The sequence below is a fragment of the Mustela nivalis genome, assembly GCF_964662115.1.
Source record: "Mustela nivalis genome assembly, chromosome: 3".
Lineage (NCBI taxonomy): Eukaryota > Metazoa > Chordata > Mammalia > Carnivora > Mustelidae > Mustela > Mustela nivalis.
The window spans coordinates 103265942-103289683 of record NC_139022.1 but is presented as its reverse complement, the minus strand read 5'-3'; the positions used below and the strand labels follow the sequence as shown (position 1 = coordinate 103289683).

Below are 23742 nucleotides of genomic sequence, written 5' to 3'. Positions count from 1 at the left end.
ATCACTTATTTCTTGAATGTAATCAAATAAGAAACACAGCAAGAGAAAGTTTCTTAAAATGTATTTTATGAAGAACACTAATATGTCATTTAGTTTATTCTGAAAAGTACTATTGCACTGAGTGTTAACAAATGTTTCTTTAGAATTTCCAATACCTGAGGCACCTGGGTGGCTCAGTGGGTTTAGCCTCTTCCTTCGGCTCCAGTCATGATCTCCCGGTCCTAGGATCCGGGCCGTATCAGGCTCTCTGCTCCACGCGGAGCCTGCTTCCCCCTCTCTCTTTCTGCCTCTCTGCCTACTTTGTGGTGTGTGTGTGTGTGTGTGTGTGTGTGTGTGTGTGTGTGTAATAAATGAATAAAATCTTAAAAAAAATTTCCAATACCTGAGAACTGGAGATACCATTTGGCGCACTTAAAAGGACTTAAAAGGGCTTTGATAGTATACCAGTTATAATTTGGAATGAAATGGCAAATACTATAGCTATAGTAAATAAGGACGCCTGGTGGCGCTGCAGGCTAGCGCTATGAATGAAAGGCTCTGTGGATATCCGGGACGCCATTAAGCTGGGAATCAGAACAATGAGTGCTTCCTAAAAGAAGGAAGCATTTTAGTAAGATCTAGGGGCAGATATTTTCAGAGAGGACATTATTCTAGGGCAAGTCAGAAGTAAATAAATCGAGATTATTCAACCAAATCATCTGGGTTGACTGTATACAGAGCTGAAGAAACTGCATCTTCTTGAATTGGATCTGAACAATGGAGATTGCGCTAGCAAAAACGCCACAGAAAAGGCAAGTTATCTTTCTTGCTATATTGTTGCTTTTGTGGGAGTCTGGTTCTGATGCAGTTAGGTATTCCATGCCAGAAGAAACAGAAAGTGGCTCCTTTGTGGCCAACTTGGCAAAAGACCTGGGGCTCAGGGTTGGGGAGCTAGCTACTCGGGGTGCGCGAATCCATTACAAAGGAAACAAACAGGTCTTGCAGCTGGATATAGAAACCGGGAATTTGCTGCTGTATGAAAAACTAGACCGGGAGGTGCTGTGTGGGGTGACAGATCCGTGTATACTCTATTTCCAGTTATTACTGGAAAACCCAGTGCAGTTTTTTCAGGCTGAGCTGCAGCTTACGGATATAAATGACCATTCCCCAGAATTCCTAGACAAGGAAATGCTCCTAAAAATCCCGGAAAGTGTTCAACCAGGGACCATATTTCCTTTGAAAATAGCTCAGGACCTGGACATAGGTATCAACACTGTGCAGAACTACACAATCAGCCCCAACTCCCATTTTCACGTTGTCACTCGTAATCGCGGAGATGGCCGAAAATACCCAGAGCTCGTGCTGGACAAATCCCTGGATCGGGAGGAGCAGTCTGAGCTCAGTTTAACTCTCACAGCGCTGGATGGTGGGACTCCGCCCAGGTCCGGGACCACTGCAGTCCGTATTGAAGTCGTGGACATCAATGATAATGCCCCTCAGTTTTTACAGTCGCTCTATGAGGTACAGGTCCCCGAAAACAGGCCCCTAAACTCCTTGGTTGTCGCTGTCTCTGCCCAAGATTTAGATGCAGGAACATATGGGAATGTAGTCTACACGCTCTTCCAAGGCGATGAAGTTACTCAACCATTTGTAATAGATGAAATTACAGGAGAAATTCGTTTGAAAAAGGCATTGGATTTCGAGGCAACTCGATACTATACTGTGGAAATTGCAGGCACAGATGGCGGGGGGCTTTCAGGAAAGTGTACTGTAGCTATAGAGGTTGTGGATGTGAATGACAATGCCCCTGAACTTACCATGTCGACGCTCTCAAGCTCTACCCCAGAAAACTCACCAGAGACCATAGTGGCTGTTTTCAGTGTTTCTGATCCAGACTCGGGGGACAACGGTAGGGTGGTTTGCTCCATCCAGAACGATCTCCCCTTTCTCCTGAAACCTACGTTCAAGAACTTCTACACACTAGTTACGGAGAGACCACTGGACAGAGAGAGCCAGGCCGAATACAACATCACCATCACCGTCACCGACCTGGGGACCCCCAGGCTGAAAACCCAGCACAACCTCACGGTGACCGTGTCCGACGTCAACGACAACGCCCCGGCCTTCAGCCAGACGACCTACACCCTGCGCGTCCGCGAGAACAACAGCCCCGCCCTGCACATCGGCAGCGTGAGCGCCACCGACAGAGACTCCGGCGCCAACGCCCAGGTCACCTACTCGCTGCTGCCGCCCCACGACCCGCAGCTGCCGCTGGGCTCGCTGGTGTCCATCAACGCGGACAACGGGCAGCTGTTCGCGCTCAGGTCGCTGGATTTCGAGGCGCTGCAGGCGTTCGAGTTCCGCGTGGGCGCGGCCGACCGCGGCTCGCCGGCGCTCAGCAGCCAGGCGCTGGTGCGCGTGCTGGTGGCGGACGCCAACGACAACGCGCCGTTCGTGCTGTACCCGCTGCAGAACGGCTCGGCGCCCTGCACCGAGCTGGTGCCGCGGGCGGCCGAGGCGGGCTACCTGGTGGCCAAGGTGGTGGCGGTGGACGGCGACTCGGGCCAGAACGCCTGGCTGTCGTACCAGCTGCTCAAGGCCACGGAGCCCGGGCTGTTCGGCGTGTGGGCGCACAACGGCGAGGTGCGCACGGCGCGGCCGCTGAGCGAGCGCGACGCCGTCAAGCACAGGTTGCTGGTGCTGGTCCGGGACCACGGCGAGCCGCCGCTGTCGGCCAGCGTCACGCTGCACGTGCTGCTGGTGGACGGCTTCTCGCAGCCCTACCTGCCGCTGCCGGACGCGGCGGCGGCCGAGGCCCGCGCCGACCCGCTCACCGTCTACCTGGTGGTGGCCTTGGCGTCCGTGTCGTCGCTCTTCCTGTTCTCGGTGCTGGTGTTCGTGGCGGTGCGGCTGTGCAGGAGGAGGCGGGCGGCGTCGGGGGGCGGCTGCTCGGTGCCCGAGGGTCCGTTTCCGGGCCACCTGGTGGACGTCAGCGGCGCGGGGACCCTGTCCCACAGCTACCAGTATGAGGTGTGTCTGAGAGGAGGATCTGAGACCGGCGACTTCAAGTTCTTGAAGCCAATTATTCCCAAATTTACATCGAATGGCGCTGGGGAAGAAATAGAGGGAAACGCCACCTTCCGGAATAGCTTTGGATTCAGTTAGGGATGTGATCATAATGCCTTGTGTTTTGTCATTTATCTCTAATGTCCCCAAAGGCCGAGTTTGAGCACGTCATGGAGAAAAACCCCTCCTTCAGGTATGATTTCCCTTTTGTAGTGAATTTATTCTTTGAACTTTATCTTGTCTGTTTTTGAAAAGCTGAATTCCACGTCATTGCATCTATTTACACAGTGCCACCTGAAATCTATGCATGCTTTTCTCTCAGATGTTTGCTCCTTATGGTATTTGTCAGGGTGCGCTATTTTAACGAAATCAAATATTGTTTTTCTCTGTATTCTATCCATTGTTTCATCACACTCCCAGTGTTTTTGATGCTAAATAGCAAAAATAAAAGGTTTTGCATAATTTTATTTTGTTTTCAAAGGAATAAATGCAGATGATAACAAATGTAATGTGTTAGAATGTGTAATGTGTCAGGTTTTCTAACACCTGACAAAAGGCAACAATATCCTGGGCACCTGTGTAGCTCCTATGGTTAAGAATTCAGACTCTTGATTTTGGCTCAGGTCTTGATCTCTGGGTAGTAATCCTCCTGTGTGGGGCTCTGGGCTCAACAGGGAGTCAACCTGAAATTCTCTCTCTCTCTCTCTCTGCCCTTCCCACCCACCTGCTCTCTCTCTCTCAAATAAGTAAGTAAATGTTTTTTTTTAAAGGCAACAATCTTCTACTTTTCTTTCAGAGCTCTGATCCACACTGGCAAACTTAAAAAAAAAACATTTTTTATTGAATTATACATACAGAAAAGGGAACAAACCCTAACATCAGCTCAATGTGTTTTCAGAAAGTGAGCATACTTGGTACTAGTATCTTGATGAAGAAATGAAACATTGCTGGCATTTCAGGTGTCACACAAATCACCTCTTAAAGTCACTACCAGCCCAAATATAACAAATATGCTGACTGACAAAAGTATGTTTTAGTTTTTGCCTATTTTGAATTTATATCAATGGAATAGTAAAGTATGAACCGTTTGTGTGTCTGTCTGCTTTCACTGAACATTATGTTTATTATATTTGTCTATGATACTGCTTTTAATTTTAGTTTTTTATTCTCATTTCTCTATAGTATTCCATTATGTGAATATTCCACAATTTATTGTCCATCCTCTGTAGATGGATATTTGGGTTGGTGCAACATTTGACTGTTTGGATAATAATGCTTTGAACATTCTCATACATGTCCTTTGGCCAACATGTATATGCCTTTCTGTTGGTATATACTCAGGAGTGAAATTCCTGCTTATTTACAAAGTACATGGTCACGTTTAGTAGATACTTCCAAATAGTTTTCCAAACTGATTCTACCAGTTTACACTGCTGTCAGTACAGTCTGGATGTACCAATTCCTCCACATTTTTGCCAATGCTTGGTATTATTTGTTTTTCATTTTATCCCATTGAAAGTACTTTTAAACCTTTTGGGGATTTCTAGTTCTTTTTATATTCATTTCTATATTATTAAAGAATGTGTTTGTAACTTTTTCATAAACTTTTAAAAATTTCCTCAGTTTCCTGCTGTTGTTTAGTACCTAGCACATTTAAAACTTCTCTCACCCATTCTTCACATATGGCTGTGTCACTGTTTTCCAGTACTTTCCTGCACAAACTGAAACCTTTTATTTATTATTCCACTAACATTTATTGTTCCACTAACAACAGTTCCTTTGCATTTATTTGTATGACAGAAGAATATAATTCTTATTTTTTCTCTCTTACCTTCTTTCTCCCTTGCACTCTCAGATCTCTGTCAGATTAAATTTTACTTTTATCAAGGTTGATGACATTTTTTACTCCATAGCCATAGCTAAGAATTCCCCCTTTTGTCTGTACACCTGTTTACTGAAAATCAACATTAAAAAATTCACCTTTAATGACATATAAATTATGAATGCCCTGCATCCAAAAATCACCAGGGACACACTGATTCAGAACAAAGTTGGGTTTATTGACTGGTAATGAGGGAAACTACACATTCTGGGAAAGCATGAGTCACCTTAGGAATAGCACCTTAAAAAGGAGCTATAGAGGGGCACCTGGGTGGCTCAGTCTTTAAGCCTCTGCCTTTGGCTCAGGTCCTGGTTCTCAGGGTCCTAGAATAGAGCCCTGCATTGGACTCCCTGCTCAGTGGGAAGCCTACTTCTTCTCCCTCTCCCACTCCCCATGCTTGAGTTCCCTATCTCACTGAATCTCTTTCTCTGTCAAATGAATAAATAAAATCTTTTTAATCATTTTTCCTAACAAAGATTTTATTTATTTATTTGACAGGGAGAGATCACAAGTAGGCAGAGAGGCAGGCAGAGAGAGATGGGGAAGCAGGCTCCCCATGGAGCAGAGAGCCTGATGTGGGGCTCAATCCCAGGACCCTGAGATCATGACCTGAGCCGAAGGCAGAGGCTTAACCCACTGAGCCACCGAGGTGCCCCTAAAATCTTTTTTTTTTAAGGAGCTATAGATTTTGGGCTTGTGTTAGGTGATTTTGCATAGGGTTCAAGGAAGTAGCCCTGGATTGGATACTTTTGGTGAATGGCAGTAATTCCATTTAGAGCTCTTACTGAATTTTATTTAGGAGATGAGAAAAAGAAAGTGAGGTTAAAGCTGTAAATACTTTTTTTAAGATTTTATTTATTTATTTGATAGACAGAGATCACAAGCAGGCAGAGAGGCAGGCAGAGTGAGAGGAAGGGAAGCAGGCTCCCTGCGGAGCAGAGAGCCTGATGTAGGGCTCAATCCCAGGACCCTGGAATCATGACCTGAGCCTAGGGCAGAGGCTTTAACCCACTGAGCCACCCAGGTACCCCTGTAAATATTTTTTTTAAACCAGTATTCACTCATAATAAGCCAGGAGAAAACATTTAAAAGAGAACTTCTATATGATCCAGCAATTTCATTCCTGGGTGTTTATCTACAGGAATTGAAAGCAGGGTCTCAAAGAGATATTCGTGCACCCATATTCATAGCAGCAGTATTCACAACTGATAAGAGATGGAAGCAACCCAAATACCCACATATGGATGAATGAATAAACAAAATGTGATTGTGTGTGTGTGTGTGTGTGTGTGTGTGTGTGTAAAGAGTGGACTATTATTCAGCCTTAAAAAAGGAAGGCAAGCCTATCACATGTGATAGCATGGATGAACTTCGAGGACAATATTCTAAGTGAAATAAGATAGTCACAAAAAGGAAATACTATATGATTCCACTTAAATCATGTTTCTAAAGTTGTTAAATTCATACAAACAGAAAGTAGAATGGTGGTTACCAGGGATAGGGGGAGGAGGAAAACGGGAGTTTTGTTTAGTGGCTATAGAGTTTCAGATTTGCAAAATGAAAACGTTCTGAAGATCTGTTTCACAGCAGTGTGAATATACTTAACACTGCTGACCTGTACACTGAACAATGGTTATGATGTTAAATTTTATGTTATATTTTTAACATACATTATTCATTGCAGAACCATATTACTTAGTGGTAAAGACTGTGGTTTTTGCTCCTTTGATCTATTCTCGTGTTTCTTGTGTCACTGAAAATAGAGTGTTCCTAGAATCAAGATCAAATAGAGTCACCATTTCAGACCCCATCAGTTGGTTTTACCATATCTTCAAGTATATTTTTTGAAGATTTATTTATTTATTTATTTATTTGACAGACAGAGATTACAAGTAGACAGAGAAGCAGGCAGAGAGAGAGGAGACAGCAGGTTTTTCACTGAGCAGAGGGCCTGATGCGGGGCTCGATCCCAGGACCCTGAGATCATGACCTGAGCTGAAGGCAGAGGCTTACCAACTGAGCCACCCAGGCGCCCCGATCTTCAAATATCTTTAAATCAATAATTCAGGCTCCCATCGTTCTTATCTAAAGCCCCCTATCTTTCTGGTTCTTCCTGGGCTAAATGATCTCTAAGTGTGAACAAAACTATCATCTTGTTGTCATACCTCTCCTAGTTAAGTCCATTGATAGATTACTTATCTTCTTAAAAAAAAAGTCCCTCTCTTTGCTACAGTAGATCCTCAAGTGGATTCCTGAGACAGTACATGAAAAATAAACTCTTGTCTCTACATGTCTGAAAATGCATTTAGTTTTCTCTTACACTTCATTGATATGTTCTATATTATATGTCATTTAATGTCTTTTATGTTCTAACAATTTATGCTTTTTCATATCTGGAGCTATTTCATCTCTACTATTATTGCCTTAATAACTGTATTCCTAATTTTGTCTGTTTTTTCCTCTGGGACTTTGTTTGTCAGATATTGAATATTCTCAATTATTTCTCTATGTTTCTTATATTAATCTTTTATTTTATATCTTTGGTTTTTCTTCTCCATCCTTTTTTAAAGTGAGTGCCTCACTTTATTTTGAGTATTTATATTTCTTCCCTAGGAAAAGTGTTGATATATGTTGCTACAGGAATCAGGGAGATCCTGGCAACTTCACAGCAGAGGAGCAACATGCTGAAAACATGGGGGAAAACCTCATGGCATCGTAATTGGTAATCCACATCAAAAGACATCATAGTCAAAGTTCTTGAAAACTAAAGGCAAGGAAAAAATCTTGAAAACAGTGAAAGAGAAATGACACATTATTCATAGAGCAATAACAATTTGAAGGACAGTAGACTTCTCATCAAAAGCCATAGAGGTCAGAAAGAAGGATACATATTTTTCAAGTGCTGAAAGAAAAGAAATGTTAACTCAGAATCCTATATCCAGTGAAATATCCTTCAGGAAGAGAATTTGTTTCCAGTACACCTACCCTAAAAGAATGGCTGATGGAAGTTCTCCAAATGGAAGGAATCAATTAAAATGAAGAGAATCTTGGGACTCAATGAGAGCATGCGACTCTTGATTTCAGGGTTTTAAGTTCGACCCCATGTTGGACATGGAGCCCACTTTTTAAAAAAAAGGAATCTTGGGACATCAGTAAAGAAGAAAAACACAATAAACAAAAATATGCGTAAATATGATAGGCTTTCCTTCTCTTGAGTTTCTAAATTATGTTTTTATGGTTGAATCCCAAATTATATCTGATTATGTCTGATATAGTTCTAAGTATATAGAGAGGAAAATTTTAAGACAGTTATAAATGGGGATGATAAAGGGATGTAAAGGGAGGTAAGTTTTCCACCCTGCTCTTGAACTGGTAAATTGACAATACCAGTAAACTGTAATAAGTTATGTATGGAGCAACCACAATAAAAACTATACAATGTGATAACAGTTTTAAAAAACACTACAGATATATCAAAGTGGAACTCTAAAAAATGTTCTAATAACACACAGGAAGTTAGGAAAAAGAAAAGAGAGAAACAAAAAAACTCCTAAAGAACAAATAGAAAACAAACAAACAAAAAAATGTTAGGCTTATGCTCTAACATCAGTTATTACATTCCAGGTAAATGGTGTAAACACACCAATTAAAGCAAAGAGATTGATTAAAAATTGTCCAACTGTATGCTGTCTACAAGAAACTTCACTTCAAGTATGATATAGGCAGATTGAATGAGAAAGGTGGGAAATGTATAATGCAAAGTTTAATAAAAATATATCAAGAGTGACCATAATAATGTCAGATAAAGTAGACATGAGAGGGAAGAAAATTACCAGAAAGTGACAAACTAGGACATTATATAACAATAGAAGAAGACAGAGCATTCCTATGTATTCCATATATATTTAGTATGTATACACCAAGTAACCAAGCTGCAAATTTTGTGAAGCAAAAATTGGCAGAAGTGGAAGGAAAAATAGATCTACAATCAAAGTTGGATATTTCAGCACCCTCTCTTAACAAGTGACAGAACAACTTAGACAGAAAATCAGCAAGAACTCAGAACTAAACAACACCATCAACCAAGAGAATCTAATGTGTATTTATGAAATTCCTAGCCAAAAACACTAGAATGTGCATTCTTTCCAAATGCTTCCAGAAAATATACAAGATAAACTACATAAGCAGGGCCATAACACAAACTTCAACCAATTTAAAAGAATTAAAATCATACAGTGTGAGTTCTCCAGTCATAATGGAATCAAACTAAAAAAAGCAATAACATAAAAATACAGGAAAATCTTCAAACACGTGAAACTAAACAACACACTTCTAATTAATCCCTGGATCAAAGACAAAGTCTCAAAATATATAAAAACTATATCAAGCTGAATAGAAAATGAAAAGACAGGATCGCCTGTGTGGCTCAGTCGCTTAAGTGGTTAAGTGTCCGCCTTTGGCTCAGGTCATATTCCTGGAGTCCTGGGATTGAGCCCCCACATCAGGCTTCCTGCTCAGTAGGGAGCCTACTTCTCCCTCTCCCTCTGCCTGCCACTCCCCTGCTTGTGCTCTCTGTCAAATAAATAAAATCTTTTTTTTAAGAGAAGAAAAGGAAAAGACAACAAAGCTAAAGCAGTGCAGAGAGGGTTATGAGTGTTATATATCTATAACACTAAATGAATACATTAGAAAAGAAGAAAAGCCTCAAATCAATTATCTAGTCTCCCACCTCAAGAATCTGGAAAAAGAATAGTAAAATACACCCAAAATAAGCAGGGGAAACAGGAGAAAGGAAGGAAATAAATAAAAATAATAGAAGAAGCCAACAAAATCCAAAATAAAAATAAAAATAGAGAAAATCAATGAAATAAAAAGCTGGTTCTTTGTTGGTTTTTTTTAGAGGGGGAAAGAGAGAGAGAGAGAGAGAGAATCTTAAGCAGGCTACATGCCCAGCACAGAGCCACAGGGCTCAGTGATCTCACAACCCTGAGTCCATGAGCTCAACTGAAATCAAGAGTTGGAAGCTTAACTACCTGAGCCAACTAGAAGCCCCTCAAATCCTTTATATTTTCAAACTTTTCTGCATCATTTCTCCCATCAATTCAGAGGGTTCTTTAAGTGATTCCTTATATATTTCCATCTTGGTCCTGAATTAGTGTTTTTCTTTGGATACAGCTAAATTAAATAAGGTTTTAAAGAGATGCATAACAAAAATAAAGATTTGGGAGATTACTCTTGAAGATTAGTCTTTTTCATTTTTAGTAAACTTGAAGAATTTTTATGTTTTTCATTTTTGTTTTAAATTTTATTTTATTTAAATTCAATTAATTAACTTGTAGTGTATTATTAGTATCATAGGTAGAGTTCAGTTATTTATCAGTTGCCTATAACACCCAGTGCTCATTACATCATGTGCCCTCCTTAATGTCCATCACCTAGTACCCCATCTCCCCACCCTCCTCCCTATCTGCAACCCTCAGTTTGTTTCCTGTAGTTAAAAGTTTTGTATGGTTCGTGTCCCTCTCTGATTTTGTCTTTATCTTATCTTTCTCTCCCTTCCTTATGATTGATCCTCTGTTTTATTTCTTAAATTTCACATATGAGTAAAGTCATATGAAAGTTTTTTTCTCTAATTTGACTGATTTCACTTAGCATAATGCCCTCTAATTCCATTTGCGTCATTGTAAATGGTAAGATTTCATTTTTTGATGGCTGAGTAATATTCCATTGTGTATATATGTATATATATATATATATATATATATATATATATATATATATATATATATTCTACATCTTCCATTCATCTGTCGATGGACATCTGGTCTCTTTCCATAGTTCCATAGTTTGGCTGTTATGGCCATTGCTGCTATAAACTTTGGGGTGCAGATGCCCCTTTGGATGCTGTGCTTGTATCTTTAGGGTAAATACCTGGTAGTGCAATGGCTGTGTCATAGGGTAGCTCTATTTTCAACTTTTTGAGGAACCTCCATACTGTTCTCCAGAGTGACTGCACCAGCTTGCATTTTCACCAACAGTGTAAGAAGGTTCCTCTTTCTTCACATCTTCGCCAGCATCTGTCATTTCCTGACTTGTTAATTTTAGCCATTCTGACTGGTGTGATGTGGTGTCTCATTGTGGTTTTGATCTGTATTTCCCTGATGCTGAGGGATGTTGAACATTTTTTTATGTGTTTGGTGGCCATTTGTATGTTTTCTTTGGATAAATGTCTGTTCATGTCTTCTGCCCATTTCTTGACTGCATTATTTATTTTTTGGGTGTTGAGTTTGATAAGTTCCTTATAGATGTTGGATACTAACCCTTTATCTGATAAGACTTTGCAAATTTCTTCTCCCATTGTGTAGGCTGTCTTTTGGTTTTGTCGACTATTTCCTTTCCTATGCAAAAGTTTCTTTTATCTTGAAGAAGTTCCAATAGTTTGCTTTTGTTTCCCTTACCATTGGAGACATGTCTTGCAAGAAATTGTTGCAGCTGAGGTCCAAGAGGTCCTCCTGTATTCTCCTCTAGGATTTTGATGGATTCTCACATTCAGAACTTGAAGAATTTTAAAAATGTATAATGGAATGTAAAGAAAACAAACATTTGTAGCATAAAAATGGGAACCAGCTTGATCAGCTATGCAATAATTGTAAGGTAACTAAATAAAATTGAGGTTAATATACTTTACAATGTTTCATCAAAGTATTATTTCAGCTCACTGATAATAATCAGTTAAATTAATCTTAATGAGCTGTCACTTCACATAAGCATACATGAGCATAATGAGCATAAGGCATGGTGTTTTTTTTTTTTTACATTGTTTACCCTTCCATGTTGTATCCAAAGGAAACCAAGATTTTGCCACCTAATTATTAAAATTAAGTTGGAAAATATGATTAAAGATTCCCAGTGAATGATGGAAATATTCTATATCTTGAAATAGGTGTGGGTTACATGGATGGATCCATTTGTACTATTAAGATTGGCACATTTCAATTTGTGTAAACATTACCTTAAGAAAAGACCTATACAAAAACAAACATTGAGTGGGAAGTGGAGAGTGGAGGGGAAGGTATAGATGAAAAAAGGCAAGATATGAAGCTGGGTAATGTGTACATGGAAGTTACGCTGTTTGCTTTGAATGTGTTGAACTTTTCCCACAAATGTTAGTGAGTTATTACTTGTGAGACAAGTTCATAAATGTCAATTCAATTCTATTCTAGCAAAGGAAAGCAAAAGAGAATAAAACAGAGAAGCATTCTCCTGAAAGAATCTAAGGTAATCCATTTCCATACAAAGGCAGTGTCTTCACATACCAACTAATAATACTTGGATGATACATTAAGATATCATTTTTTTTCTCTCATAATAAGCAATGTTCTCAAAGAAATTTCAATGATCTAAATTGAGTTTCACCGATACAGTACTGCTAGTAAAATTTGCTTTAAAATGAAAAATAATTCAGTAAGCTATATGTGAAGATGCCTGGTGGCCCTGCAGGCAAAGAGAATGCACAAAGGACTACACAGATGCCAGGGATGCCATCAAGCGGGAATGGGAATGCCCACGGAAGGAAGGAAGCACTTAGGATTGAGTTGGAAATACCTTTGTTTCAAAGAAGAAACTAAACCCATCTAATATGTTTACGATTACTGGTTTTACTTCATCAGTTTATTTTTGTTATACTCTTAAGGAAGTCTATTCTCAGTAACATTTATCAAGTGAACCACGCAGGCTGGTCACAGTGATCTTATTCTTATCCTTCTGGGTTGATAGAGATGTTTTTTAACTGCAAAATTATTTCACCTGTTCAGAGTTTAGACTTTATTTAGCTTTACTTATTTTACCTAGAGTTGAAACATCTTGAAAATATCTTCATTTTTAGGGGAGCCTAGGTGGCTCTGTTGGTTAAGCATCTGCCTTCAGCTGGGGTCATGATCTCAGGGTCCTGGGATCAAGCTGAGCAGGGAGCCTGCTTCTCCCTCTACCCCTATTCCTGCTCTCTTTTGCTGTCTCTCTCTCTCTCAAATAAATAAAGTCTTTTTAAAAAATCTTCATTTTTAATCTTCCACCATTTGGGCTTTTACCTAAAGTGAACTTTGGTTGAACTCAATTGATTTCACCTTTCAAGAAATATGAAATAAATCTGAAGTGAGATTATGTTTGGCATATTTTGTGTTCTTATCTGTGCACTGACCCATTTCATGTATTCTGATATTTAAAGACATATTTTCCTATTTATCTGAGCAGAAAGTGGTGATGGAAATGAATGTAGCCATGATGAACCATCACTGAATTCTGTGGAATTCCATCAAATGTAATTCACTACCCTATTTGGTGTTTATTTAGAGCAACTAGTGTCAACCTTGTTGTGAGAGGGTAGTAGAGGTGATTCTTGAATGTTCTCTGCATTTCATTATGTCTTTACAACATAATAATGTATTTAGGACTTGATTAATATAGGAGGGAAATTTGACTTAAAAGTTATAATAAAATGAACAAACCTAATAAAATCATGACCAGTTCTACCCATACTAAATGAAGTAAAATCCTAAAATGCCTACTTATGACAGATGGATTGTTGCTAGTTCCTATTTTTTAAAGATTTATTTATTTGATGGGGTGCCTGGGTGGCTCAGAGGGTTAAAGCCTCTGCCTTCCTCTCAGGTGGTGATCTCAGGGTCCTGGGATCAAGCCCCGCATGGGGCTTGCAGAGCAGGGAGCCTGTATCTCCTGCCCCCTCTGCCTGCCTCTCTGCCTACTTGTGATCTTTGTCTGTCAAAAATCTTTTTTAAAAGACACATTTATTTGAGAGAGAGTGCAGCAGTGAGGGACAGTGGAAGAGGGAAAGAGTCTTAAGCAGACTCACAGGGAGCTCAGAGCCATCTCAGGGCTCTGTCTTACAACCTCGAGATCATAACATGAGCTGAAACTGAGTCCCAGGCTTAGCAGACTGCATCACCCAGGTGCCCCACTAGTTCCTCTTTTAAATAACGTAACTGATAAGATACTTACAAGTATTTGTTGGCTTCAAATTTCTTCCTAATAGCCTTATTGTTCCCTTACTGTGCAGGTATAACCACAAAATAAATTAAGTCTGTTGTTGATGCCATTTTATGAGCCATATAACTTACAGAAGTAATTGTTTATAATTGGTATTGCTAACCAAATTTTACATTTTGTATAGTTTATTGACTAGCTGGGACAATTAAACAGGGTACTTCTTGGATTCACAAATCACACTACTCAACAGAGATAAATTTCACTGCCAAAGAATAAAAATTGATTATAGCAAGTTTACATTACCTGAGGGTATGATTCTTAAACATTCGTATGCATGGGAATCACTTAGATTCAAGTGCAGATTTTCAGCCTTTAGCTCCACCACAGAATTTCAGTCAAGGTCTGGAGGGAAACCCAGGAATCAACCTTGAAAAACAACTCATGACTCCCAAGTAATTACTTACGCATATAGTTCACATACTACAATTTGAGAAACACTGACTTCACCTGAAAGTCTTTTTAAGGCTCAGATTTCGAAACTGGTATTGCCTGTATGCACCTCCTGAAGTTACTAATTTGAACGTGTGGTGGCAGTGCAGGCTAAGAGAGTGAATAAGAGCTCTGCAGATTCGGTGGACTCCATTTTACACAGAAGCCTCCCACTCCCCAATAAAGAAAACATTTACAGCTAAAGCTAAGGCAGAAGTATTCAGGAAGGCACTCGTCACCACACAAGTTATAGGACAAATTCGAAATTCAACAGCAAAGACATTTTGGAGGGTCGATGGTGGACGTGCTGATGGGGACTGGAAAAGGATTTTCTTCTCTGGGATCAGACATAATGGGGATGGCGCAAACAAAAGTACATCGCAAGAAAAGGCAAGTGGCAATTTTCATTATGTGGATGCTTTTGTGGGAAGCCGGTTCAGAATCGATTCAATATTCTGTATTGGAGGAGTCAGAAACTGGCACATTTGTGGCCAATTTGACAAAGGACCTGGGACTCAGGAGAGGAGAACTGGCTGCACGGGGTGCCCAGGTTGTTTTCAAGGGGAACAGACAGTACTTGCAGCTTGACCCAAAGACCTATGATTTACGGCTAAATGAGAAACTGGACCGGGAAGAGCTGTGCAGCTCCACTGAGCCATGCATGCTACCTTTCCAAGTGTTACTGGAAAATCCCTTGCAGTTTTTTCAGGCTGCTTTACGAGTCACAGATATAAATGACCACGCCCCAGAGTTCCCAGCCAGAGAAATGCTACTAAAAATATCAGAAATTACTGCACCAGGAAAGCTATTTCCTTTGAAAATGGCACAGGATTTAGACGTGGGTAGCAACAGTCTTCAGAGCTACATAATCAGCTCCAATCCTCATTTCCACGTTCTCACTCGCAATCGCAGCGACGGCAGGAAGTTCCCGGAGCTGGTGCTAGACAAAGCCCTAGACCGCGAGGAGCAGCCTGAGTTTAGGCTTACCCTCACAGCGCTGGATGGTGGGTCTCCGCCCCGGTCTGGGACCACGGAGATTCAGATCCTGGTCGTGGACATCAATGACAACGCTCCAGAGTTTGCTCAGGAGCTCTATGAGGCACAAATCCCTGAAAACAATTCCCTGGGCTCTCTGATTATCACCGTCTCAGCAAGAGATTTAGATGCAGGATCCTTTGGGGAGGTATCTTATGCCCTATTTCAGGTAGATGACATTAATCAACCCTTCGAAATAAACGCAATTACAGGAGAAATTCGACTGAGAAAGACTCTGGATTTTGAGGAATTTCAATCTTATCATTTGGATATTGAGGCTACAGATGGCGGGGGACTATCAGGAAAATGTTCTTTAGTCATCAAGGTTCTGGACGTAAATGACAACCCTCCTCAACTGACCATGTCCTCACTCATTAGTCCCATTCCTGAAAACCTGCCAGAAATCATAGTAGCAGTTTTCAGTGTGTCAGATGCAGATTCCGGACAAAATCAGCAGGTTATTTGTTCTATAGATGACAATCTGCCCTTTCTTCTAAGACCATCAGTCGAAAACTTCTACACCTTGGTAACTGAAGGAGCGCTGGATAGAGAGAGCCAGGCCGAGTACAACATCACCATCACCGTCACCGACCTAGGGACCCCCAGGCTGAAAACCCAGCACAACCTCACGGTGACCGTGTCCGACGTCAACGACAACGCCCCGACCTTCAGCCAGACGACCTACACCCTGCGCGTCCGCGAGAACAACAGCCCCGCCCTGCACATCGGCAGCGTGAGCGCCACCGACAGAGACTCGGGCGCCAACGCCCAGGTCACCTACTCGCTGCTGCCGCCCCACGACCCGCAGCTGCCGCTGGGCTCGCTGGTGTCCATCAACGCGGACAACGGGCAGCTGTTCGCGCTCAGGTCGCTGGATTTCGAGGCGCTGCAGGCGTTCGAGTTCCGCGTGGGCGCGGCCGACCGCGGCTCGCCGGCGCTCAGCAGCCAGGCGCTGGTGCGCGTGCTGGTGGCGGACGCCAACGACAACGCGCCGTTCGTGCTGTACCCGCTGCAGAACGGCTCGGCGCCCTGCACCGAGCTGGTGCCGCGGGCGGCCGAGGCGGGCTACCTGGTGGCCAAGGTGGTGGCGGTGGACGGCGACTCGGGCCAGAACGCCTGGCTGTCGTACCAGCTGCTCAAGGCCACGGAGCCCGGGCTGTTCGGCGTGTGGGCGCACAACGGCGAGGTGCGCACGGCGCGGCCGCTGAGCGAGCGCGACGCCGTCAAGCACAGGCTGCTGGTGCTGGTCCGGGACCACGGCGAGCCGCCGCTGTCGGCCAGCGTCACGCTGCACGTGCTGCTGGTGGACGGCTTCTCGCAGCCCTACCTGCCGCTGCCGGACGCGGCGGCGGCCGAGGCCCGCGCCGACCCGCTCACCGTCTACCTGGTGGTGGCCTTGGCGTCCGTGTCGTCGCTCTTCCTGTTCTCGGTGCTGGTGTTCGTGGCGGTGCGGCTGTGCAGGAGGAGGCGGGCGGCGTCGGGGGGCGGCTGCTCGGTGCCCGAGGGTCCGTTTCCGGGCCACCTGGTGGACGTCAGCGGCGCGGGGACCCTGTCCCACAGCTACCAGTATGAGGTGTGTCTGAGGGGAGGATCTGGGCCCGGCGAGTTCAAGTTCCTCAAGCCCATCATCCCCAACTTCCCTCTCCAGGGCACTGGAAAGGAAATGGTGGAAAATCCCACAGTTCGGGATAGTTTCCTATTCAGTTAAGTATTGGATTATCCTATTAAGCCTTACTTAATAAGCTTGAAAATCTCTTTTAACTTAGTTACATGTTATGATAGTTCTTTAATTATTTTACTACACTTTAAGTTGAAAAAAATCACATACTCGTTATACACAGTGCTTTCCCTATATCATGCCTAGTAGATTTGTATTACTGTCAACTATGTTTGACAATCTGAATAAAAAGTAAATTTTATTTGCATAATTTAAAAATTTTGAAATTCAATCATCTATTCATTTTAGAGAAATTGTAATACAAAGCCCTTAAATAAGATTGTGTATCTAACTATTGGTGACAACTGTCAGCACTATTACTATGAAGGGAAATTCTTAAAGTGTGAGTGTTTTGGGGTGCCTGGCTATCTCAGTTGGTAGAGAATGTGACTCTTGATCTCATTGGTGAATTCAAGCCCCATACTAGGCATACAGCCTACTTAAAAAAATAAAAAAGGAATAAAATGGGAGTGTTTGATATTATGTAATCTGCAGTGTAAATCTCATTTTGGGGGAATGGCTACAATGTGAATAGTTAAAGATACTAAAGAAGGCTAAATGCTAAGATAACCATTTATATGTATGTGTATTTCAATATACCACAGTAGTCAATACATTTTTCTATACATATAAACTTTGCAAAGTGTCAGTAAATTAAAATCCAGTTTGTGAGCTTCATGTAAGTGTATGATAGTATTTTTAATAATTCCTAGCCAAATATAAATGCATAATATTTTATGAATGTTAATAACATTCAACAGTGAATTTTAAAAATTAATTTTCAAGGAATACAGAAAAATGTTAATATTCTCTTTACAATGGAGTACCTTTGTTAATAAGTGTAATTAAAATCATTCTTTTACTTTCTTTCTAAACAAACTACCCTTCACACATCATAAACTCTATTACAGAATATAAAATGTTGAGAGTACATTTTATCTCCTTGTCTTTGTCTACCAATCTGAAAATTCAAATGTATCTTTTTAAAGATTTTATTTATTTATTTGAGAGGGAGAGAGAGCACAAGCAGGGGGGAGTGGCAGGCAGAGGGCGAGAGAGAAGCAACAAGAGGGAAAGGGAAAAGTAGGCTATAGGTTTTGATCCCAGGACCCTGAGATTAGGACCTGAGCTGAAGGCAGACACTTAACAGATGAGCCACCCAGGTGTCCTTAAAATGCATTATTTAATAAAATCCAAATCAGTTTTTTCAAACTCTTCCTCCTAGTTTCTCAAGCTTTTACATGTGTGATACCTGCCAAGAACTATGTAAGTAATTAATGGCAGGTTATTAGGTAACATCATAAATAGAGTGTTGTATAAGTATCAACTAAATTAATCATAAAATCATTCACTTTCACGGTTTAGGTTATATTTGTCTTGTGTTGGTTTTATTTGTAGTACTTTAAGAAAAATTTCTCATTTCAACTCTCCATCAGTTGGGCAGTTTATAATAAACTGATAGCTGAGTGAATATTTTATTTTTATCCTTCATTAAAATGGAACTAGGCTTAACTAAATTATATTTGGCTGAGGTTTGTGTCCAAATAAGTGAACTGTCATAAATGATTACCAGTTGGTATAATGAGTAGAGAGGACACTTACTTACTGTTTTTTATTCTTAGATACTTACCCCCCCACCCCCACCTTGGAAAAGCATTCTTCTTTGGGGGAAACTAATTTTCCTGCTAGTGTCATTGCAACCACTTGACTTCAGTCAGTTCTGTGGTGTTTTTCAATATATCCATTTCCATAGTGCCAGATGTACACTAGGATGGGCCACTGTCCAATGTTGAGAGGTAGAACTCTTCCCAAGAAAGTATATCTTTGAGTACATTTTTTATCTTCTACATTTGTAGAAAAGACACTGTCTGAATTCTGAACTTACATTGATTTCTAACAAACAAATGGCCATTTCCTCTTAGTTTTACTGAGCATGGTACAGAGTGAACTTATGAAGAAAAAATTGCCAAAGACTATCTAGCCCAGAGACCAAAAAAATCACATTTTAAGTTTTTTTCAGGAGTTACAGGCACATGGGCAATTTGGGAGTAGAAAGTGGATTTTAAAATTCTTAGTTTCTAACAGTACAGCAAATTAGTATTTTTGTAATTCAGTGTAGGGACGCAAGAGCAAGAAATTTTAGTTAACTTACCATTTTATCCCCAGAAGCTGGAAAAATGCCTGCATAGAGATATACTGGTTAAATGAATAAATGAATTTGTCTTGGGCAGAGTTTTGTTTACTGAACTTGTACCTTTAAGGAAGATGAATATAGATATGGATAGGTAAGTATTACTGTTGCTCTCACAAATATTGTTAGTTACCTGAAGAATACTGCACAATGGAGTGGAAGAGAGTTTACAATCCAAAAGGCTTCCTATTTGTTTTAACTGTTGCTTGATGCTTTGAAATGAAAAACAAAACCCCCAACCAAAAAAACAAAAACTGAAGTTGTAAGGCGGGACGCTTGGTGGCGCTGCAGGCTAAGAAAGTGAAAAACTATCTCTGCAGACTTGGTTAACAGCGGTTTCTAGCTACTTGAAAAGGAAACGTTTTACACTATTGGGGGATAGTAGGTTACAGGGAGGCCACTATCTCCATGTCCGTCAATGTTAGGAGCTAACTCAAGATTATTGAATCAAGATAGCAGAGTTGGCTGCACAGTAATTATTTTGTGATTAACTACTGCATCTTTTGGACCCCGAGGAACAATGGAGTCACCGCTACCCAGAGCGCCACAGAAAAGGCAAGTGACCGCCATTATTATCCTAATACTGTTAATACTGTGGGAAGTGGGGAGTACGACCATTAAGTATTCAGTTCTAGAGGAGAGGGAAAGCGGCTCCTTTGTGACCAACCTCGCTAAAGATCTGGGGCTTAGCTTAGGGGAGCTGGCCGCGCGGGGTGCTCGAATTCTTTCCAAAGGGAATCAACAGTATTTGCAGCTGGAGCAGAAGAGTGGGAATATGCTGTTAAAAGAAAAATTGGACCGGGAAGAGTTGTGCGGTGACACAGATCCATGTATACTGCATTTCCAGGTATTACTAAAAAGCCCAGTGCAGTTTATTCAAGGTGAACTACAGCTGCAAGATGTCAATGACCATGCTCCAGAATTCCTGGAAAATGAAATCCTCCTGAAAATCTCAGAAAGCAGTCATCCAGGGACTGCATTTCCTTTGAAAATAGCTCAAGATTTAGACGTGGGCAGTAACACAGTTCAGAACTACACCATTAGCACCAACTCCCATTTTCACCTTTTCACTCGAAATCACAGCGATGGCAGGAGATACCCTGAGCTGGTGCTGGACAAAGCGCTGGACCGGGAGGAGCAGTCAGAGCTCAGGTTAACGCTCACGGCCATGGATGGTGGGTCACCGCCTAGGACTGGGACTTCTCAGGTTCTCATCCTAATCTTGGACATAAATGATAATGCTCCTGAATTTGCCCAGCTGCTCTATGAGTGCAATTGTCAGAAAACAGCCCTATAGGCTCCCTTGTCATCACTGTGACTGCTAGAGATTTAGATGCTGGGACCCACGGAGAACTCTCCTACTCATTTTTCCAATCCTCAAATCAAGTGATTCAGGCCTTTGAAATAAACTCAGTCACAGGGGAAATTCGATTGAAAAAAATGTTGGATTTTGAAGAAATTCAATCTTATCGTATGGAAATTGAGGCATCAGATGGCGGGGGACTATCAGGAAAGTGCTCTATAGTCTTAGAAGTGATGGATGTAAACGACAACACACCGGAACTGACTATGTCAGTATTCACCAGTGATATCCCAGAAAACACCCCTGACATGGTGGTGGCTATTTTTGGAATTTCAGATCCAGACTCTGGGGAAAATGGCAAAACGAAGTGTTCCATCCAAGACCATCTCCCCTTCCTTCTGAAACTTACTGTAGAAAACTTCTACACCTTGGTAACTGAAGGAGCGCTGGATAGAGAGAGCCAGGCCGAGTACAACATCACCATCACCGTCACCGACCTAGGGACCCCCAGGCTGAAAACCCAGCACAACCTCACGGTGACCGTGTCCGACGTCAACGACAACGCCCCGACCTTCAGCCAGACGACCTACACCCTGCGCGTCCGCGAGAACAACAGCCCCGCCCTGCACATCGGCAGCGTGAGCGCCACCGACAGAGACTCGGGCGCCAACGCCCAGGTCACCTACTCGCTGCTGCCGCCCCACGACCCGCAGCTGCCGCTGGGCTCGCTGGTGTCCATCAACGCGGACAACGGGCAGCTGTTCGCGCTCAGGTCGCTGGATTTCGAGGCGCTGCAGGCGTTCGAGTTCCGCGTGGGCGCGGCCGACCGCGGCTCGCCGGCGCTCAGCAGCCAGGCGCTGGTGCGCGTGCTGGTGGCGGACGCCAACGACAACGCGCCGTTCGTGCTGTACCCGCTGCAGAACGGCTCGGCGCCCTGCACCGAGCTGGTGCCGCGGGCGGCCGAGGCGGGCTACCTGGTGGCCAAGGTGGTGGCGGTGGACGGCGACTCGGGCCAGAACGCCTGGCTGTCGTACCAGCTGCTCAAGGCCACGGAGCCCGGGCTGTTCGGCGTGTGGGCGCACAACGGCGAGGTGCGCACGGCGCGGCCGCTGAGCGAGCGCGACGCCGTCAAGCACAGGCTGCTGGTGCTGGTCCGGGACCACGGCGAGCCGCCGCTGTCGGCCAGCGTCACGCTGCACGTGCTGCTGGTGGACGGCTTCTCGCAGCCCTACCTGCCGCTGCCGGACGCGGCGGCGGCCGAGGCCCGCGCCGACCCGCTCACCGTCTACCTGGTGGTGGCCTTGGCATCCGTGTCGTCGCTCTTCCTGTTCTCGGTGCTGGTGTTCGTGGCGGTGCGGCTGTGCAGGAGGAGGCGGGCGGCGTCGGGGGGCGGCTGCTCGGTGCCCGAGGGTCCGTTTCCGGGCCACCTGGTGGACGTCAGCGGCGCGGGGACCCTGTCCCACAGCTACCAGTATGAAGTGTGTCTGAAGGGAGGATCTGGGACCAATGAGTTCAAGTTCCTCAAACCCATTATCCCCAACTTCGTGGGTGAAGGAGCTGATAGGGGCACGGAGGAAAACTCTCACTTGAGAAATCATTTTGGGTTCAGTTAGGCATGTGACTTTAACAGGAGATAAATGGTAATATTAACTAATGCATTATTAGTTCCTAACTGGTTCATTTACATAAAGAGCTACATTTTCATACATTAATAATTATTGTATTTACAGTTATTTCAGCTTGTTGAAGTATTTTACATTCTGAATCTCCAGGTGTTTGTTGTTTTTGCTGTAGTAGTTTTTAGCCAAGTCACATTTTGCATGTTCATACAATAGTGGAGAAATGGTGTTTCTCAGTTTAGGGGGTCAGGAAATATTTTCAGATTCCTGATGTTTGAGCTTGTTCACTGATAGCTTCTTAGGACCACAAGAATTATGTTTTTTTTATTATCAGCATAATTTCCTGTAACTGGTGGCTTTCAGTTTTTAAAATACTTCTCATTTATACAACAATTTTTGTTACCTTGGAAATGGTTGGATTTCTCTAATGTTGTTTTGAAAACACTATAATCTTTCCTCAAAGGAACTAGTATTTTATGTGGATGTTTTCTAATTTGAGTATTTTCTTTAAAAATTAGTATCTTTGGGCGCCTGGGTGGCTTAGTGGTTAAGCCGCTGCCTTCGGCTCGGGTCATGATCTCAGGGTCCTGGGATCGAGTCCCGCATCGGGCTCTCTGCTCAGCAGGGAGCCTGCTTCCTCCTCTCTCTCTCTCTCTCTGCCTGCCTCTCTGCCTACTTGTGATTTCTCTCTGTCAAATAAATAAATAAAATCTTAAAAAAAAATTAGTATCTTTGAGGGGCGCCTGCGAGGCTCAGTCGGTTAAGCCTCTGCCTTCGGGTCAGGTCATGATCTCAGGGTCCTAGGATGGAGCCCCACATCAGGCTCTCTTCTCAGTGGGGAGCCTGCTTCCCCCTCTCTGCCTGCCTCTCTGCCTACTTGTGATCTCTCTCTGTCAAATAAATAAAATAAAATCTTAAAAAAATAAAGTTTCATTTCAGGAGTGCTCAAAAATTAAAAAAAAGAATTCAATCCCTGTTAAATAGAAAAAGTAGAAAAGATATTAGTAGACTGGTGATTACTTTTTCATAACAAATGGCTTGGGTATGTAAATTATGATTCTCATTCTTTTAATATATATATATATATATATATATATAATATAGTCACATGATTCAAATACATTCAATGTGAACAGAAAACAAAGTATTTTTTTTCTTTTTCAAATTTTTATTTAAAGTCTAGTTAGTTGGGGGAGCCTGGGTGGCTCAGTGGGTTAAGCCTTTGCCTTCAGTTCAGGTCATGATCTCAGACCCTACATTAGGCTCTTTGCTCAGTGGGAAGCCTGCTTCCTCCTCTATCTCTGCCGGCTGCTCTGCCTACATGTGATCTCTCTCTGTGTCAAATAAATAAATACAATCTTAAAAAAATTAAGTCTAGTTAATTAACATACAATATTGTTTTTTGAAGAATTTAGTGATTCATCACTTACATATAACACCCAGTGCTCATCATAACAA

The 23742-nt window shown here is 42.5% G+C and overlaps 2 protein-coding genes across 2 annotated transcripts; both read left to right on the top strand.

Annotated features, from left to right (window-relative positions):
* Window positions 1-548: 548 nt before the first annotated feature.
* Window positions 549-17162, top strand: LOC309860938 (uncharacterized protein; the record flags this gene model as incomplete). The annotated part of the gene is made up of 3 exons (XM_082723363.1): window positions 549-3139; window positions 6612-6628; window positions 14673-17162. Exons 1-3 carry the CDS (start codon window positions 757-759, stop codon window positions 17160-17162), a joined length of 4890 nt encoding a protein of 1629 aa, XP_082579489.1. The 5' UTR covers window positions 549-756.
* A 2551-nt stretch (window positions 17163-19713) lies between these two features.
* On the top strand, window positions 19714-22804 carry LOC309862042 (protocadherin beta-17-like). The gene is given in 2 exon segments (XM_082725338.1): window positions 19714-20630; window positions 20633-22804. Coding segments are annotated over 2 exon segments (2394 nt in total). The 5' UTR covers window positions 19714-19882; the 3' UTR covers window positions 22279-22804.
* The last annotated feature ends 938 nt before the right edge of the window (window positions 22805-23742 follow it).